This window comes from Mixophyes fleayi, chromosome 4, assembly GCF_038048845.1.
Source record: "Mixophyes fleayi isolate aMixFle1 chromosome 4, aMixFle1.hap1, whole genome shotgun sequence".
NCBI classification, from domain to species: domain Eukaryota; kingdom Metazoa; phylum Chordata; class Amphibia; order Anura; family Limnodynastidae; genus Mixophyes; species Mixophyes fleayi.
The window spans coordinates 106360315-106381652 of NC_134405.1; the positions used below are offsets into that span (position 1 = coordinate 106360315).

At 42.1% G+C, this 21338-nt stretch overlaps 1 protein-coding gene across 1 annotated transcript in view; it reads left to right on the top strand.

Moving 5' to 3' along the window:
• The window catches only part of SHC4 (SHC adaptor protein 4), a 66702-nt gene that overhangs the window by 34394 nt on the left and 10970 nt on the right, over positions 1–21338 (top strand). Inside the window, exons 6-8 of the mRNA XM_075205927.1 lie at positions 459–510; positions 5378–5495; positions 8113–8281. Of these exons, the coding sequence (XP_075062028.1) occupies positions 459–510; positions 5378–5495; positions 8113–8281 (339 nt within the window). The remainder of the gene's footprint in view (positions 1–458; positions 511–5377; positions 5496–8112; positions 8282–21338) is intronic.

A 21338-nucleotide genomic window follows, 5' to 3' on the forward strand; every position in this document is an offset into this window, starting at 1 on the left:
TGTGTGGAGAGTGCAGAGTATCCCTGTTTCCTTGCCTATATATATATATATATCTATATATATATATACTGTTATGATGAATACAATATTTTGCCACTCCTGGGGAGTTTTAATTTATACAAACTATTTGATTTACAAACACAATACATTATTTTAAAGTTCCTTTACTCTAATTCATTGTAATTCTGACTTTATGTTCATTTTCTTCAAATAATAATTCCTTAATAAACTGTTGCTGAGAACAGGCCGTTCTTATGCACTAATCATAACTGGGAATATTCATGCAGCACAATATACCAAGGTTCTGGGCCATATCTGTCATTTATTAGTTCAGTTTACTGACAGATAAATAAATTGGCTATAGTCACTTAAGCTAGAGTGTTTGGTTAGTGTATATTTTATAGATTGTTTATATTGGGATCAAGAATATGTATAATATAGTGTTTATTTTATTTTAGGACACAACAGACTATGTTGCATACGTAGCCAAGGATCCAGTAAACCAAAGAGGTATGATAATACGTAGCATGATTCCTGCTCACTCTAAGTCACACCAAATATTAAATGTACAGATTCTGATGCTGATTGGAACCAGGTAAAAGACAGATGTGATCCTCATTCCACTTAATGCCATCCAGCCATGCAGCCAGTGCAAACATACCCAAACAATAAGCAATTTTGCTGGTCGGTTAGGAAGTTTTATACATGTGGCCAAAAACTGTGTGTATGGCCCCCAAAAATTGCCAGTCCCTATAAACATCTCATTGGGATCATTCACATGCTGACTGACGAGACTATGAGGATCTGGCTGTGTATGTGGTCATTGTACAACCATGCTACTATATGATCTGGCTGATGTCAAGAGTCACACTACTGGAACTTGACCATTTATATTCACTCACTGTGCCATTGGGCTGAGCAGCCTTCTATATACTTTTACTTATGACTTGCTTCCAACTAGAAGCTATGTCATTTATATGTGACCCTAGAGACATGTGAATTTGCTATTCTCAGTTAAGCTAGTCCATTATGAAACTTGCAAACATTCAGATCTAAAATTATTAGATGGTCTGTATCAAAATTTTACAAATCAAAATGATTCACCATAGCCAAAGGACACATTGGCTAGCATTCTGTTCGAATACATGTCCTTGGTGCAGAATGCAGACAGAGAAAAAGATTAATTTGCAAATGTGTAAAGTACAGTACAAATTTGACTTTTGCACTAAAGCATCTATTTTTACAAGCAAATGCATGGATTTTCAAGCCATGATGTCCGCAACTGTTGCACCGCAAAGTGCATATGAGTCTGCCTACTTTTTGAATCCCCATACAAAATAAAAAAAAGTGATTTAATGTTATGGATTACGATTTGAATTAGATCACAGGGGGAAGAAAGTGCATTTTGGAAGCAGTTTCCAGTCTTTTTTCTTAGCAAATGGAACTGATTTTTACACCATGTCTGCTGTGGACACCTGGTGTCAGCCTCAGGTGCAAACGCAGGATTGTTAGAGGGGAGGTTTCTATTCAACATTGCTGGAGTGCATGCAAGGGGCATGGCTATCATTTGAGACATTGCTAGGCTGCTCTCCAACTCTTTCCATATTATTATTATTGATTTGTAAGGCTCTGCAGTGCTGTACATTAGGGAAAACAGGACATACATAAAACAGGGACATACAAGGCAGACAAAATAAAGGCAGACATGAACACAAAGGGTATGGAGGACCCTGATCATTAGAGAGCTTACTTTCTAAGTGGAAGAGGACACAGCTAAAACAAGAGGAGCAAATGTGGCTTAGAGTGGAGATTGGAAATATTGTGATGGTGTATTAGTGTGAATAGTATTATTGGGGATAAGGTCACCTCTAAAAAAGAGATGGGTTTTCAAAGAACATCTAAAGATTTGAAGGCTGTGGGAAAGTCTGATTGAGCGTGGTAGGGAATTCCATAAGTGGGGAGCAGCACGGGAGAAGTCTTGAAGGCGGGAGTGAGAGATGGTTATTAGAGACGAGACAAGGCGCAGGTCAGAGGTAATACCGCTGACAACCTGTTTGAAAAACTAAGGAATGTCATTGCAACATGGCTTATCCTGCTTGGACTCTCCTGAGGTTATGCAGGGGGAATTCCATCACATTCCCTGTTTTGCTCACACAATCAACTTGGTGTTACAGAACTTTTTTTAAAAAAATGACAATGACATGCTGTCTGTGTCCCGAAATATTTAGGGTCATTTTCGGGATTCTGCAACAGCATGTAGGAGAATGCAGCACCTGTAAGAAGAATAGAATTTAGGGGGAATGTACTTTAGTCCAGCGCAGTGAAGAATACTTTTCGTGTTGTGCAAGGTGCTGAAACCACTCGAAGTAGTCACCTATGAAGAGAGTGCAGACACTGTTAGCTTGAGTCAAGTTATTCTCCTATTTAGACTTTTTGAAAAGCAGCAAGATAAGTTGAAGGAGGAAATCAATCAAAGCAATTCCGCTAATTATGTTGGACTTGTAGATTAAGTACTTTACTCGCTTCGCCAGGATCCAAGAGTTATCAACATCTTGAAATCGGATCATTACATTTTGGCAACTGTGCTTGATCCCAGGTTTAAGAGCTATGTTTTTTTTTCTTTCCAACTGACCCAGATCTCAAGAGATGCAATGAGCTCCTGGTCAGCAAGCTGACAGCTCAAGTGGTACATGACACAATGACGTCTCCTCCTTCATTTTCTCTAGAAATTGCTGCTAGGAAAAAACTTAACTTTCCCAAGACACCCAGTGGTGATGCAGAGAAGTTTAGACATTTGGTCTGGTCCAAAAGAATTGCCCAAAAATTGTGACAGCTATTCCGTAAAATGAACTACAAATTACATGAGGAAGGCAAGTACATCAAAGTACACAGACTTTTATGATGGTGGATTCTAAAAAATGAGATGGGTTTTCAGAGAGTGTCTAAAGATTTGAAGGACGTGGGAAAGCCTGATTGGGCATGGTAGGGAATTCCTATTTTTACCAAATTGCCCCATCATTAAATATTGGTATTCACAATTAATAAATAGCCCTCCTTCTCTCCAAACTCAGCCCCACATTAAATGAATAAGCCCCGAATTATCCTGCTATCACATCACCTTAAATGAATAGTCATTACTATGACCCTACTATTAAATTAAATAGTCCTCATCATGAAATAAATTTCCCCACCCAAAAAATTAATATTTCCCATCCATTGGTAAATGATTATCACCCACCCTCACCATTGTGTTACTCGCACAGTTGGACTCCAGTGTTAGGCAGTGCTGGGTGGAGGGTCACACATTATTAACATAATAGAGGTCAGACCATACTATCCGTTCATGAGCTAAACATGAAATAGTGTCCCCACCAATCAGATGGTAAGGCTCAACAACCTTCTATAAAGGTTCAAGGCAATACTGCCCTCCATACTATTTAGCTTCTACACAAAGCTGTAATAATCACTTCAGGGGCGCACGGAGGATTGTCGGCGGGGGGGTTTCTCCCCGCCGACCCAAAAAAACCCCCAAAAAACAAAAACCAGAGAGAGAGCTGCTCCGTTTTGCCAGCGCTGTCCTAAACAGCAGCCACGATGCTGTCTAAGAAGCGTCTTCGGCGGTGCTGTATACAATACAGCACCGCAGCGGACGCTTCTTTGACAGCGCCGCGGCTGCTGTATAGGACAGTGGCCACTTAGTTAGCGCAGGGGGGGGTTTAGAGACTTAGAAACCCCCCCTGCGTGCGCCACTGCACTTTACCCTTGCAGGGCAGTATAGCATAACACATATCAGGTAACATGCAGTGGGATGAGTTCAGCCAACAGGCTTAACACTGAGAATGGGATGATGGGTTGGTAAAAGTAAAACTAAAACGTAGAGTACATTAATAAATTCCACAGGGTTAACCCACTTCCTATTCCCTATAACGACCTGCCTTAGGTCAGCCAATCACCTATACTCCTGTCAGTGCTTCCACATGCCATTATTACTTCCTCTAACCTGCATACTGCTTGTGGATATAACAAACTCAATTTTATACTAAGTTGTTTCATTGCAGGTAAGATTTAAGCATCTTTAGATGCTGGTCAAGCAAAACTAAATACACAGTGCCATCTCATGGTCAACATTATAATAGCTCATATTAGTGTTATTAAAATAGTACTCTTCAATACAGATTTCCAGCTCAACAATTATTCCTTATACCAATGTCTTCTTTCCTTTTGCTGTTATTTCTTTTGGCCTCTTTATAAAACATATCTTTATTTGTGCCTATTTATTTTAATGCTTAATAAAAGCAATTGGTTCTGTCATAAAAAAATAACTATATCTGTCGTCATCATCATCATTTATTTATATAGCGCCACTGATTCCGCAGCGCTGATCTGTGCACAGATTCTTTGTTTTTTTTTTTTCATTTCCTGAAATATATACAAATGAGTTACAACCAATTAAAAAACATCAAAACATCCATATTAAAGGTTACCAACATCTTTGCTGTACTACAATGTGAATGCAATAAGAGGGCTGCTGACGGCAAGATGCTTTGGATTCACTTCTTCGGAGTAGTAGCTGTATTTAAAAATAAATAAATATGTGCTTTATTTCCATTGTAAGGCTACAGAAAATGTAGTAGCAATGATTTGCAGTCATCTTAATTTTTTCACACAGTGGACACATTCTAGAGGCAGGGAGGGAAACGATAAGGGGTTTTTATATTAAATTTGTTATTTTTTTCCAAAGTTACTAATTATCCTAGTCAAACTCTAAGCGATATATTTACTAAACTGTGGGTTTGAAAAAGTGGAGATGTTGCTTATAGCAACCAATCAGATTCTAGCTGCCATTTTGTAGAATGCACTAAATAAATGACAGATAGAATCTGATTGGCTGCTATAGGCAACATCTCCACTTTTTTCAAACCTGCAGTTTAGAAAATATACCCCTAAGACTCTATACATGCATACTTACACTCACACTAAGCCTAAGACATTGATACTGCTATTATTACATGTGGATCTTTTGTATCTTTGAAGAGTTTATTTTAATATTAAAGTGCACATACAATTGTGCGTCTCCACTGAATGCATCCTATTAAGTACAGGATGAGACCCAGTTTCTGCCAGCTCAGAGCTAATGCACAAATCAATTGCTTCTTCAGAATGGCAATGGCTGTGTATCCTCTCTACCTTTTTATCCCATTTAATAATCCATAAAATGAAATACTGTTGATTTTTAAGCATTTCTTGGATTATGACAATTTCTTCAAGGTAATAATCTCTTTTATATAGAGTTAATGAAGAAATATATTTATGGGTGAATAATAGAACATAGGCAAATTAATTCAAGACATATCTGATGCATTTTACATTATTTCAGCTTGTCACATTTTGGAATGTCCGAACAGCAAAGCGCAAGAGGTGATCAACACCATCGGACAAGCTTTTGAGCTACGCTTTAAACAGTTCTTGAAAAGTCCAGCCTTCGTAGATGACAGGTAACACTGTGTCATATCTTTAATATTCAGAACCTGCGGCGAACATCTGGCAATTTTCTGTTTAGTATTGATCGCAGAGAAAAAAAAACACTTTAAGAGGGGTATTAAATTCTAAATGAAGTCCCTTGCATGTCTATTGTCCGCGCTGAATGCCAGGGAAGCCAGAGCCGTAAGTACAAATGTTTGTGCCTAGGGCAAGAAGGAAACTTGACGCCCCTCCCAAACCCTCAGTAATAACCAAATTAATGTAGAAAAACCTATTCCCTGCGTCCCCCCTTCATATTTTTGCCCTGGGCGACTGCCCCTCTCACACAGCCCCAGTTACTGCTTTGAGGGAAGCTATTGAATTCTAGGATCCGCTATGCTCATTGTGTCTGGAATGGGGCTCAAGTATGCTAAATTTTGCTGCAAGAAGTTTAAAATACTGGAATATTTTTACTGTAAATTGTCTTCACCTACCTAGAAAGGACCGCCTCCGAGGAGCTGCTGACTCCTGGCACCTCGCTAACAGCTCACTCTCTCTGCTGGAGAGTTTTCAATCTCAGTATTTCTGACACTTTTGTGTTGGTAGCAGCTGACTGGGTAAAAAATGATCCCTCTAAGTGTAGTGCAAATGTTCACTGTGGGTCTGGGAAATGTGTATTTTTTTTTGTAATCTTCAGAGTATGAAAATGTTACATATAGGTAATGAATATTACACTGTTCTTTTAGATAAAATTCATTATGGCAATACTTTGTCTTTAAGGCCACTTAACAAAGCATAATGTACTGTATATCACCAGTTGTACAAATTGAAAACATCCACAAGTTAAGAGAAAGGAAATGCTTTTTCTCCCCTCGCGGTTCTGGGAAACAAATTACAGACGTTTCCGCTGGGTGCTGCTCGGAGAGGTTTCAGAGCGCTTGCCAATTACAATAAACTATGTTTATACTTTATCACATAAAACAAAACTTTATCTTCCAAGGAGAATAACGGGAAACTGAGAAATCCTTGGAGACCACGGAATGTTGTAATGAAAGATAAGGAGTTTTACATGAAACCTTCCAGATGTGGCAATTAACAAAAAATGACATTGGCATCCAAACCCAGGAAGAAAATATGTGATACAATAATATATGCATGCATTGGGATAAAAAGCATGCCACCAACAGTGTTACATTTATATCCAGTGCATTCCTCCATAACAAAGTGCGTAATATTTTAGCCCCATTAAACAATGTCATCTAAAAGCACAGTCATTATCAGCCCAGATTCCTCCCAGACTGCTCATCTCCCCTGTGTGCTGTAGACATTTTCATCTATACTAGCAGATAAGGAACACCATACATCTCTGAAAGATCTTGTCTAGACTTTGTCCCACACTGCAAAAATAATTCTACATATTCATTATAATATTTCAGCACTGGGATACCTACATTTGTAATAATGTGATTCTTTTTTAACCACTGCTGTATCTAAGATATATTAAAGACCTCTCCTCCAGTGTTACTACAATGAGTGGTGCAGTGGTGAAATAGCTAAAGGGTAGCCACACTAGGGCCATGTCCGTACCTAAAAATGTCTGGAAGACAGGGAAAGACACAGTTAGAACAGTGTGTTATTTATTACTAACTCCAAAATGTTCATATGTAACCCCACATAGACCTAACCCTCTATCACAGTGGTCCAACACATTTAATTACTAACCCAACTTGATTGGGCACATGTAAGCAGACTTCTGGCTGTTTTAGTAAACACCACTTTTTTTGAACTTGTTTTCCTAAATGTCCCCAAATATTCCAGCTCTATGTAAAATAGTTAATTCTTAATGTCATGAGATATAAGTGTAAGATTGTAAGTTCTGGCGTGCAAGTCCTTTGTGTTACATTTCATTTTTCTCTATCTTGGTTCAAAAACATTAGTGTGTCGCATGGCACCAACTGTCCCAATTTAGACTGCCTTTTCATCCTGACAGTCAAAACCATTATCCTGACAACCAGGAATGTTAGGAGGGTTATTCCACTCACTAAAGTGTGCAGAGGGGCTTTAGGAGCAGCCTAGCACTTCAGAAGCACTAAGTACACCAGTGGTTGTGTCACACCTCCAAGCAACATGGCCACACCAGCCAATGTGGCATGACCATGCCCACTTTTTCTGTGCATGTTGCTGCAAGATACTAGGACAGTGTTGGAAAAATATTTTTATTTTAAAATAATTAGCAGTTATTTGCCTGGAATTTTACTGTAACTGTTAACCGAGCTAGTGTGAGAGAATTGGATATTGTATGTGAGCAGATAGGTGATAAACAAGCATTCATTTATTACCGACAAATTCAATTAGCAGATCCAGTGTCATATGAATTCAAAACTACAGAGCTGTACCATGGAAATCTTTCCATGGTACAACTCTGTAGTTCAATAGCTCAGAGCCCATCATTTTTAGAGCGACGTATAAAGCAATAAACTCCATCTAGGCAACAGTACCCGTTTAATATTAAATTTCATGCTTCTTATAATTAGTTCAGTAGTAACAATTACGTGTAGTTCTCTATGACATATTTATGGAAATAGTGCGTACTTTGCAAAAAAATGCATTTTGGTTATGTTAATAATATCGTGTATATATCCTTGTGTGTAGTGAAGTATTAAGTCTTGGTAATATGGCACAGAAAGTGGAAAAGAAAGAGGCCCATGAATATTACAATGAGTTACCAGGAAAGGAGCCCCCTGCTGGCGGTGTACTTGACAAAAGAATGCAAGTAGAAACCACAGGATCCAGACATGATCGTGATAAGCAGAACCTTGAGGTAAGCCCAAAGTAACCTAATCTTATTAAATACAACTGCAATGTTATGAGTCTAAGAAATAACCAGTTTTAGGGAATGTAACTGCGAGTGTAGTAAAAATTTTTACAAAGCTGCGTGATGGTGAGCCAGTCTTGTTCTTCTTTCACAAAAATGTCTTCTCTTTATGTCCGCATAGTCATGTCACGAAAGTCAAGTTCCAGAATCATTAAAACACTGCCAGAAGCAAAAAGGTTATCACTCCACCAAGTCACTTTGTTCTTTCATTAATACAGTAGATTCCTGGAATACGTCAAGTAACATCTGATTGTTTAGGACTGTGGCTGAAACAGGCTGTGTGTAGATGGATGTTCTTTCTCAGCACAAGCCTATGTCATAGTTCAGAATCCTAGTGCATTTCCCTGACTCAGAGGGAAGCCAGGAAAATGGCAATGCCCAGAAGCATAGTCTCTTTCGGAGCACCTCATTTATTGGCTCCTTAACTTTTCTCATTGCTTTATTGAGATCTGGCTAAAAATCCAGATTTCTTAGGCTATTCCTTTCCTTGCATTATCGCACAATGTCAGACTGGGGTAGCTAGTAAATGTAGCTACAAGGCCAAACTGCAGGATTGAAAGTAATATATTTAACATAGGACACACAGGGTCTGATTCAGAGTGTAACGGAAGCATAGGTGTTAATTGCGATTTAAAAAGTTGCACAGTGTATGCGTGTCTACACCGCATTCAGACTTGCAGATGCGTCCAGGGGGTATATTTACTAAACTACGGGTTTGAAAAGGTGGAGATGTTGCCTATACCAACCAATAAGATTCTAGCTGTCATTTTGCAGAATGTACTAAATAAATGATAGCTAGAATCTGATTGGTTGCTATAGGCAACATCTCCACTTTTTCAAACCAGCAGTTTAGTAAATATACCCCCCAGGTCTAAATGAGTAACAGATGCGTCCGCTTGACAACAGACACACCCCTCAGACATTTATGTCCAACATGCGAACATGTACAAATTATGTTCATCACCATCATCATATACTACTTACACCTGCCCCTGACCACCCCCAAATAATACTGCTTTTTCAGCCGTATTTGCAACTATGTCCCAGTCGGAAGCCATAGGCAATTGCTCAAACACACACTTGCTGTACTCTGCCTATGTTACAACACCCTCCCCTCCTGCATTACATCTTTTCACGCATAATGTGTCGTAAATCAAAGGTCTGACTAGCCGTAGTTGCGTGCATTCAATTTTTGAGCATGTGCAGTGCGAAAAAAAAGTAGATATGCTACGCGAACAGGCCTATGTCTCACTCTGAATGAGACCCACAATGTATACCATAAATACACAATAATCTACACCAGTGCTCCTCAACCAGTGTGCCGGTGTGCCGCGAGATGTTGCTAAGTGTGCCATGGCGCAGTGCCTCCAACAGGAGAAAAAACCCAAGATTTCTGGCGGTACATGCGTTATACTATTGGTAAACTGGAAGACCTTGCCTAAAGGAAATAATTTCACCAATTGTTCCATATATTTTCTTTGTAGCACATACGTATGACGTTACCGCAAGCGGTAATTCCTGCTTTTTTTTTTGTATATTTTTGATTTTGGTGTGCCGCGGAATTCTGGGAAGGGCTTCGGTGTGCCGAGAGCGTGAAAATGTTGCAGAGCACTTGTCTACACTATGGACATATATGTTTAATGGCTGTGTGATATAGTAGACATGTTAGAAGTGCCCAGTGTGACATGGGTCCCACCATAGGATTCTCTGGTAGTCAAAGTCTCTTATCCCATATTTCTAATTTACTTCTAGTGTCTTCTATAGTCCATACAGCAGTGTGTTTAATGGGAGCAGTAAGTTCACCTAGTGCAGAATATTCGTATAGTTGGAAATTTGGATCAGAGTATAGTACGAATTAAAGATAAAAATTTGAGAAACTGGTATAATTTGTTCATCCCATTCAACTTGTCAGCAGGGCTGGACTGGCCCACGGGAGTACCAGGGAAATCCCTGGGGCAGTCTCCCAACCCCCACCGTGTGTAGTGTTGGTACACACTCTATTTCATGAATTACAATTGCATTCCCCCAGAGGGCCCTTCATGCCTCAGTCTGGCACTGCTGCTCAGACAGGGAATTAACAGCTACTAAAGTATAAGGAATACCTCGGTAGTATAATATAAAAAGCATGTTAGTATTAAAAACCCACCACATCCTAATATTAACCTTTTCACATAAGATATAAAATAACCATTATAATAAATGTTTCAACATTATTTTGACATTATATTACCACTCCCTCCATTACAAACAACTGAAGCTAACCTATATATTTAGGACACTTTAACTGTTATTTATGGAAGTGCAAAATCTGCACCTCCTTCAGTGCATATGCAATTTCTGCTCATACTTTTTATGGGTGCAGCAGTTTTTAAGGAAGTAATTTGTGGCCAAGATGGAAGCATCTAAAGGGGTGCAACATATTACATCATCTTTCCTTAGTGCGTGTGAGTTATGGACATGAATGTGCCTAGCTTTGCACCTACATGCACAAACTAGATTTACTTTTGGTGAATGACATTTACCGTATTTCCCCATGTATAAGACACTCCCATGTATAAGACGCACCTCTATAAATCAATATTGGTGACTGTAAAAAAATGGAGGATAATGTTTATAGTATTTTGCAGAGTAATTGTGAGGCGGGTACTACAAAGGGCAGTTTTAAAGTAATTCTATCGCATTGCCCACTCAATTGTATGTGTTTCCAAAGCACATGGTGGTTTATTTTAGCAGATGTAAATAATTAACAATTCAATACATTATTATATTGTGATAAAGTACAGTACAGCACAGCCAATACCAAAAGTTACATACATACATACCGCTGCAATCGCTGCGCTTCCATGGGTCCCAATGGAACAGTGTATCTGTTAGATAACTGTGGTCAGAGTTGACTGACCCTGGTGGGGGATGCAGCTAATATATACAGTCAGTGTTTCATTGTGAACAATAGAGATGACGTAGCTTGCTTCCATAGGTCCAGGCACAGGGTGGCTTCAGGGTAAACAGTTCATAGGCTGATTTAATCTAAGGAATCCAAAGGAGGGGGTCGTCTCTCCAGCATCATATAAAGGTTTCATAGCCAGCATCATATAAAGGTTTATTCCCTAATATCAAAAACTAAAGTATGCAATGTGCGATCTCTTCGCCGACTGCACCGGACAGCTGCTGATGATTAGGGCTTTAATATGATATCAGGCATGACACCTTTCCTATAACCTAAACCTTTAATAACACTAAAATGTACATATAATCATATTATATAAACTAATAATAAACCAAATGCTATCTGCTCATAAGTTACAGTGTAACGGAACCAATATGAATTGTATAAATAACTAAATGTTGTAATGCTGGTGTGTGCGTGCGTATTTTACCGTGCGATCGCATCACGCCACGTGTTACGTGGCGTACGCTTCGCAATACGCACGGCAAACCAATATTAAACCAATATACTTTCGTTCATCCAATTATACGACTTCAACAGTCCACCCTTTGATAGTATAATAAACTATCACCTTAAAGATGTTATATGCAGGATCTCAGTACCACGTTTCATTGTTATGTAATACAAATCCCCCTTGGTGTATGACCACGCTGTTTGTAGATCTAAACAAGTTATCATAAGAGAGAGTCTTAATCCTCTAAACGATTTCTTCTTTTACTATAAACCGTACACTTCTGGAGCTTGGAGATAACCTTTTGCATGCCCTTCAAGGGTGCACTAAAACACTTAATACATTATTTGGAAAGGTACAAGGTACAATAGAACATGTATCAGCTATACAGAATTATCTACTACAGTTCTTCAAGTTTAACAGGTTCTTCTGTCCAACGCATGTCTTTAAGCTCAGAATACATTTAAACACTTCATGTTCATTAATAGCATCATCCTATGTCTATCAATAATGCCATATGCAATCTCCTTCAGCCTGCGTTAATATACACACTTCTAATAATGTCATCAGTTCTTTTCATCAACACTTGTGGGCGGGCTATTGTCTGTTCGGTCTTCCCAGTCTCCCAATACTCAGATTTAACAGTGATCGGTTTGCAAAGCATTGGGAGACTTCAGACTAAGGGACCTAGGTGTCCTACTTTTTCCCTTAGTGACCTCCCGCCTATAGTTCGGGTACCTCAAGAATATTTAGTGGAAAGAGAACTAATCCTACTTGATACAATCACTGAGGCACGTGTGAGCACGCCCAGCACTTGGTTTGGTCTAAAACCTTACCCTCCCAAGAATGATAATCATTCTCAAGGATGCCTGCTCAAGTCCGGATATTACTGGACTGGCATCGCTGGGTGTATCTCTTTTTTTTAACTATGGGGTCGCCGTGCTTACGGACGTAATGCTACTCAGATAATAGCCCCTCGCACTTTCTCCAAGCTCCAAGGTTTCTAAATTTTCCTTTACCCCTGAATTGAATAGAGTAATTGGCTGGACCGATTATGCTACTAACTTCTTCCTCCCCAATACCTCCTTATCATTACCTGAACCAGTCTCTGTCACCTGCTAATAATCAAAAGAATTAACCGTCTTGAGAAGAGAATGAAATGAGAGAACAGAAAACAGGAAAAACTACAACTTCATGCTGGATAACAGTCTTAGCCTTTGGCTCAGGTGCTACTAACTGCATTCGAGGCCTTCCAGTACAGACTCATGAGTGCCCTTGGACCCTTCTCTGAGTGTTGGCCCCTCTGCAGTGGGTGGAATGGGCACCAGTGTGTCTCTGCTACCCTTGAAGCCGTGATGCTGGTAGCCTACACCTGGTACCTGTCTGTCAAATAACCTAAGCTTAAGAAATTTCTGCTCCACAACTTACTCTCCTGATCCAACATCCTGACAGTTAGTGTGACTTTTCAGGAAACAGTGTTTTGGACGTTCTCGGTTGCTGTCTCACTATTTACCTTCTCTCAAGATCTAACCTAGCCTCCCAGTTACAATCTCATCTCACGAAGGGTCAAGAACATTTCAAAAACTGACAGGTTAGGAGTCTGCCCAGGAGTGATCTTTTGGTAGCGGGAAAGGACTAGTGGCTGAAGCTATCAGTCACTTCAGTCAAGTTCCAACTCTTAATCTATTCAATTCGTTTTTTTTGCTTCCGGCTGTGGAGGACGGACGTGCCGCGCGTGCTCTCCCTGGGGTCTTACACCTGGCTCCTTAATCCCGCGACCGGCGCCTCTCCGTTGTCATTCCCTCCTCCACCCGCCTCACTTACCTCCACTCACTCCTGCCTCCAGCCTGCTCCAGCGAGGTTGGCGATCCTCAGAACGGCTGCCTCCCGCGGTGCCTCCAAATCGAGCCCCTGGCTCTGGCCCGCTGCTCCTACCTGGCTCACCGTCTGGCTCCAGCCCAGCTGCTTCCACCGCTCCTTCCTGGATCTTGGGTTTTGCCGCCTTGCCTCTCGTCCTGACTCCCGGCCGCCGCCACCACTTCCACCCACTCTAGGCCGCGGCTTGGGCCTACCTCTCAGCTGCTTCCTGTTTCCTGCTGTCTCCGACCAAGTTCCGATCAAGCTTCCTGCCGCCTGCCCCTGGCTCCTGATGCATCCCTGGTGCCCGCAGTCTCCTGCTTGACGCTTCCCCGCTGCTACCACCTCAGCCTCCTGTTACCGCCTGGCCTGCTCTCCTTGTCCGGACCCCGCGTGGCCTGCCTGTCGCTGACCGTCCTCCACGTGCTCCTCCCTGACTTGGATCTCTCCTTTCTGCTTGGTGCATCCATTCACCCACCGCTGCTCCTGTGGACTGATCTCCGATCCGTTTTGCCTGGACCCTCCTGCTCCTGAACGCTGGTCTTTCACAAACTACTCCTGGACCCTCCTGCTCCTGAACGCTGGTCCCCTTTAACTGCTCCTGTGAATACCTGGACCTCTCCTGAACTCTCCCGGTACCTGCAGCCCTCACTGCCTTTTCTTGTGCTCAATTCCACCATACCATCTATCCATTTATTTAATTTATCTATTTATTTTATTTATTTATTTTATTTATAATCTATTTATCTTATTTATTCCACCTCTTATTTTATTTTATTGTTCCCCACTGCACACGGTCTTCATTGCTTAGATCGTGACTTCATTCATTTCACCATACCACCATACTGTTTAATTTAATCTATTTATTTTATTTACTCCACCTTTATTGTATTGTTTCCTACTGTACATTGTCTACATTGCTTAGATTGTGATTTCATTCTCCTCCACTTTACATTGTTTTATTGCTTTGCAACTGCTCTCCATTTACATTGTCTACATTGGTTACACTGCTTTGTCCCTGCCTCTAATTTGCTTTGTTCCACCTCGGCTCCCTACCACCGCCCTCCCGACTGTGCTCCTCCCTCCCACCTCCCCGGCCGTTCTCTTACTCTCCTACCTCTCATCATGCCGCCTCTCTCCTTTTCTATACCCATCCTCTCCCCCTGCCCCCACCAAGGGCCCAAATCTCTCAGTACCATCTCTCAACCCCCCCTCGCTCCACCAACCCTGACAATCTGATCCATATCTCCCCTTCTCCATCTCTCCCTTTTTCGTGTGCCCTCTGGAACTCCAGGTCTGTCCGTAACAAACTGTCCTCCATTCATGACCTCTTCATCTCTAACTCTCTTAATCTTCTTGCCTTAACCGAAACCTGGCTCACTTCTTCTGACACTGCCTCCCCTGCCGCTCTCTCCTATGGCGGCCTCTCTTTCACCCACTCCACCAGGCCAGATGAGCGGCCAGGTGGGGGAGTGGGCCTCCTCCTATCTCCTAACTGCACCTTTCGGGTCATACCCAATTTACCTTCCCTCTCTTTCCCTCCCTTTGAAGTCCACTCCATTCGGCTCTTCTCCCCCATCCACCTCCGCATCTCCGTCATCTACCGCCCCCCTGGCCCTTTTCTTGACAACTTCGCCGCCTGGCTCCCCCACTATCTTTCCTCTGACCTGCCCTCCATCATACTGGGTGACTTTAACATCCCTATTGACAACCGTTCTGACCCCGCCACCATCAAACTTCTCACTCTTTCCTCCTCCCTTGGCCTCACACAGTGGACCTCCTCCCCCACCCACTGTCTTGGTCACTCCCTCGACCTCGTCTTCTCTCACCTCTGTGATCTCTCTGACTTCTCCAACTCTCCCTTCCCACTCTCTGACCACCATCTCCTCTCCTTCACTCTATCCTCCGCCCCTGCTCCCACCCCGCCTATAGCCACCCTCACCAGGCGCAACCTCGACGCCATCGACCCCAACTCCTTCTCCTCCTCTCTGGATACTCTCCTATCACCCCTTCTCTCTCTGGCCTGCCCTGATCAGGCGTCCTCTCTCTACAACCTATCTCTCACTACCGCCCTGGACACCGTTGCCCCGGCCTCTTCTATCCACCGTCGTCGCCTTATTCCCCAACCATGGCACTCCAAACTCACCCGCTCCCTCCAAAAGTGCTCCCGCACAGCTGAACACCTCTGGAGGAAATCTCGCTCCCTGGCTGACTTCCTTCACTTCAAATTCATCCTCTCCTCTTTCTGCTCTGCCTTGTCCCTCGCTAAACAATCCTTCTTTAAGTCCCTTATCTCTTCTCAGTCCTCCCCCCCCTCCCACTGTCCCACCCTCCCTCTCTGCCTCTGCCTCCTTTTTCTCTTCCAAAATTGAAGCCATCAGACGGAACATCTCCTCCTCCCACTGCCCTCCCGCCCCCCTCACCACGTCACCTCCCGCCATTAACCATCTGTGGTCATCCTTCATCCCCACTTCAGGTGAAGAAGTTCGCTCCCTTATTCTTTCCTCTTCACTCTCTACCTGTCCTCTGGATCCCATCCCCTCCCACCTCCTTCGCTCTCTCTCTCCGACTGCCTGCTCTTACCTCGCTCACCTCTTCAACCTATCACTCTCCTCTGGCGTTGTCCCATCCTCATTCAAACACGCTCTTATCTCGCCTATCACCTCTCTTCCTAACTACCGCCCTATCTCTCTTCTCCCTTATGCCTCCAAATTACTTGAGCGGATTGTCTGCAGCCGCCTCACCAGACACCTCTCTGACAACTCCCTCCTTGACCCTCTCCAATCCGGCTACCGCCCCCTCCACTCCACCGAAACAGCCCTGGCTAAAGTTACTAATGATCTCCTATCAGCCAAATCCAAGGGTCACTACTCCATACTCATCCTCCTCGACCTCTCCGCGGCCTTCGACACCGTGGACCACCCCCTCCTGCTGCATACTCTTCTCTCTCTCGGCCTCTCTGGCTCTGTTCATGCCTGGTTCACCTCATACCTTGCTAACCGCTCCTTCTCTGTATCCACATCTGGTTCTTCCTCCACCCCCTCCCCTCTCCCTGTTGGAGTCCCTCAGGGCTCTGTTCTTGGCCCTTTACTCTTTTCGCTCTATACTTCCTCCCTTGGAGCTCTCATTTCTTCGTTCGGTCTTCAGTATCACCTATATGCTGACGATATCCAACTCTACTTCTCTTCTCCTGATCTTTCCTCCTCCCTCCTCTCTCGTGTAACTGACTGCCTCTCAGCCATCTCCTACTGGATGTCTTCACGCTTTCTTAAAATTAACATTTCCAAAACTGATCTCATTGTCTTTCCCCCACCCAGACGCCCTTCCCACCATGACCTCTCTATAACTGTTAACAACTCCACTATCTCCTCTGTCACCCAACTCCGCATCCGTCCTTTCCTCTCTCAAGATGCCACCAAAACTGTCATCCATGCTTTCATCATCTCCCGCCTCGACTACTGCAATCTCCTCCTTACTGGCCTCCCCTGCTCCCACCTCGCCCCCCTCCGCTCTATACTTAATGCAGCTGCGAGACTCATCTTCCTCACACGCCGCTCCTCCTCTGCCTTCCCTCTGTCTTGCCTTACACTGGCTCCCCTTCCCCTACAGAATCCTTTTCAAACTCCTCACCACCACCTACAAGGCTCTCTCCCAGTCTACTGCCCCTTATATCTCTAACCTCCTCTCCATCCACACTCCCGCCCGCTCCCTGCGCTCAGGCAATGATCGCCGCCTCTCCTCCACTCTGATTACTTCTTCCCACTCTAGAATACAAGACTTCTCCCGAGCTGCCCCCCTTCACTGGAACGACCTCCCTCGCTCCATCCGTCTATCACCCAATCTGTGCTCCTTCAAGCGGTCACTTAAAACTCACCTGTTCCTTAAGGCCTACCTACCATCCACTTAACCTCTCACCTCTTCTGTTTCTCACTGGCTCCTTTTTCTCTCCCCTTTGCTTCAATGGCTCCCTCTTGTGCCTGATTTTGTCTACCTTCCCTTAGGATGTAAGCTCGTATGAGCAGGGCCCCTCTCCCCTCCTGTCTCCAGACCTGTTCTTCCGCTCCGTCTTTACAGTATTTGCCTGCCTGGAGTTTCTGAAGTTTTGGTACTTTGTGTTTACTGTTCTGTATTGTTTTACCCTGTATAGTCTACTGTTTGTACCATGTACGGCGCTGCGGATACCTTGTGTCGCCTAACAAATAAACAATAATAATAATAATAATAATAATAATAATTCGTTCTACCGAGTACCACTACTTTATGTTCACACTGGTTTATGGCTAACTGAAAGTATGTGATTTGTTACCACTACTCATACATTATACCTCTATTATCAATAACATGAATACCCCTACCATCTATTATAACTCTAGGAATATCACATTGAATAACAAAAGTTTTGAGTATGACACAGTAATACATTAGACATATTTCAATACACCTTTACCCAGACATTTTTCATTGGTACACCTGTGTATACTTGAGGATATTGCATGGTGGTAATTGGATGACGTGTATTTGTTTTACCTGGAGGAAAACCCATCAGCAGGAGGGATATGGGATGGCTCTATTGGTCTACCTTGTCCATCTCTCCAGAGTCCACCAGACTCCTCACCACATCTCTTCACCTTCCAGACAGTTTATCCCTCAGGTAACACAAATCTTTATATATTAACCAATATGTGTATGCGTGCATGTGTGTGTGTGTGTGTTCACATTTTAAAACTTAAAACAATACAACGAAAAACAAAACAAAACATAGATTTGTTAGCTGTCACATAAAACCCTGCTGTCTATTTGACAGCTATGTTCGCCCTGGTGTGACAGCCATGTATGGTCGTGTGTAAGTGTGGACTTTACTAGCAGCTACTTCAGTTGGTAACTGTGTCACTGTATAAAGTCCTCTATGTAGTGTCCTAATCATGTGCTGGTATTGCTATAAAACGATTTCTCAGTCACCTCAACATCGCCGCCTAGACTAGAAAAATGCTGAAGACCAATGTATATCAATCGATTTTCCCTCTGCCAACTCACATGTCATTCTCAGTACCTCACATTCAGCTACTTGACTAAGTGGGAAAGGCAAAGGGGTCTATTTCTATAACACTTTCTTCAAATATAACAGTATCCAGTACATGCCTGTCTAACAGTGAAAAAAATATAAAACATGAAAATTCTACATTTTCTAGGGTTTCACATTATGTCGTATCTTGTGGTATAAATCCTACTCCAATGTTCTATACAGAGATGCATACCTATATATGCCCAACCTCCAGCAATCTCCTATCCACCCATTGTGCATCCATATAAAGGCACAATTTTGTACAGGAGGCACGAATCATAAAACAAAAAAAACCAAAACAGATATGCAATCTATAAAACATGAATCGTATTTCCACAACAGAACCTTTCTGCTTAAAAATCAGCAGTTTCTATACACATGAAAACAAAACCCCTGACTGTTTCTGTAACTCATGTCAATCTAGTGTGTGTATCTCTGAATTTGTCTTATGTAAAAAAAATAAAAATATGTTTTAGCCCCATTGTTGAGACTGTGTCTGATTTTATCTCTACAAGAGAGAGAGAGAGAGAGAGAGAGAGGGAGAGGGGGAGAGAGGGAGAGAGAGAGGGGCAGGGTTACTAGCGTTTGTGTGAAGAATGAGAAATAGGAAAGCAATGAATGATGGGAATATAAAGATTTGAATAGATACATACATGCAGAAAGGGAGATTTTTACAACAAAATGACAGCTGGATTGGACTCTGACTCTATGGGGAAATGGCTGTATTCATTCCACTGCTCCCCTTAGCTATTTGCTAACTATGACCCCTCCCCATACTTGACTAGGGGGTCTTAACAGTGCAATCCAGTGTCGTCCGTCATTTGTTCATTAAGAACTCGGTATCTCATTGACTACATACCTTTTCAACGGACTTTCCTAACTTATAATAGAGAAATAAAAAATTAACTGTTGATGACTCGTCTGAGATACCTAAACGATATTTTGGAGCAAAGTATGTATATACTTCATTGTTGGATAATGATTCTCAGCCAAACAAATTATCATGAGACACTGCAGCCTAAAACAAAGAGTGTTCAATTTGTCTATTGTTAATAAGTCTTTCAAGAGTAATTCTTCTATTTCTCTATCTCATCCCTTTTAAACACTAGTCTATACTTCTTTTGTCTGCCTTTATCTGTGAAGAAAAGACAAGATAGTTATCTTTAAACAACAAACAAACCAAGCATTCTCATTCTTTACCATCAGCCAGCGATTAGGAAAACAAGCATTTGACAACATAAAACAAACAAAATCAACAAAGATTACTTTTTAAACTCAGTTTCTTCCTAAAAGTACACACTAATACTTACCACAGTTTTAACCTTTACCTTGTCTAGTTGTAGAATTGCAGGTATGACCTGTACTCTAGAGTTGGCTATAACTCTCCCCCAAAGTATTAGTTGTTACAGAGTGTGCAATCAATTGTAGGGGAACCTCTGAGAGAAGTGTATGCCTCTTTTGTGGATGTCTATGTGATTTCCAACCCAGGTATCCGTTCTTCTCTCTACACAGTTCCTACTCTTGTGTCCCTTCTTACGGCAGTAGAAACACGTCCCTGTCATGTCTGCACACTGTTTTGCTAGGTGTCCTATTTTATTGCATTGAAAACACTTCCTCAACTCATGTTGTTTCTCTTCCTTTTTACAATCTCTTGCGAAATGGCCTTCTTCGTTGCACTTAAAACACCTGATTTTTCTATGTTTCTTATTATGTGGGTTGTATCCTGGTGGTCGGGTGTGCAGACCCTCTAATGCTGGGATACTTACCATCATTACCCTATCACTTAGTGTCTCTTTCTCTTTATTCATACTTCTATCATGTTTTATAGCTGACTCCCTGAGAGCACTTACAGTGATTCCTTTCCAGTTTGGTAATGAAGTTTGCACCCTTCTTTTCAAGTTTTCCCTGAGAACTTTAACAGCAACCTCTCTGTAATATACATTATCTTTTATGTCTGGTACCCCAGTATATTTGCCCATTTCTATTAGAGCTCTGCAAAAATAGTCTGTTGTATTTTCACTATCTTTGTGCTGGATAGTAAAAATTTTACTCCAGTCCACTATCACTGGGAAATATATGGCTAACCGTGTGATTATTTGTCTAATATTGTCCTGATTATCATCCTCGGTTAAGGATTCATCCTCCTCCAACATACAACCCTTAATGAACTTTTGTATATCAGTATTGAGAGGAAGACAGGTCTTCAATAATACTCGCCAATCGTTATTAGTTGGCTCATACATATTACCATAATATCTAATAAACTGCTGACATTTGGTCAAATCTTTCCTAGGATCAGGGAAATCAGACAAAATTGAAAATGTTTCAGATCTAGTGCCTGTATCATGCTTTGCTACATGTTTTAAGGGAACGTCACCATCTCTGTCCGCTTTCCCATTGGGAACTGTTGTAGTGCAGACAGGATGTAAGTCTACCAAATGACTATGTTCTGAACTAGGTGCTGAAATTGCTGCTGCAGTACAATGGATGTCTCCCCCTGTGTTAACCTTTACATTATTCTCACCACTTTCAGCCGCTGCCCCTGCTGGTGGGGCCGTCCCTCTTCTTTGTCCTGAAACATTACTTTTAACATTACTTAAAACAACATACAGGTTACTAGTTACAGTTTTCACATTTTTGGTATTGGCTGTACTTCCCGCCCCGACCGAATTTGTCGGGGGCGTGT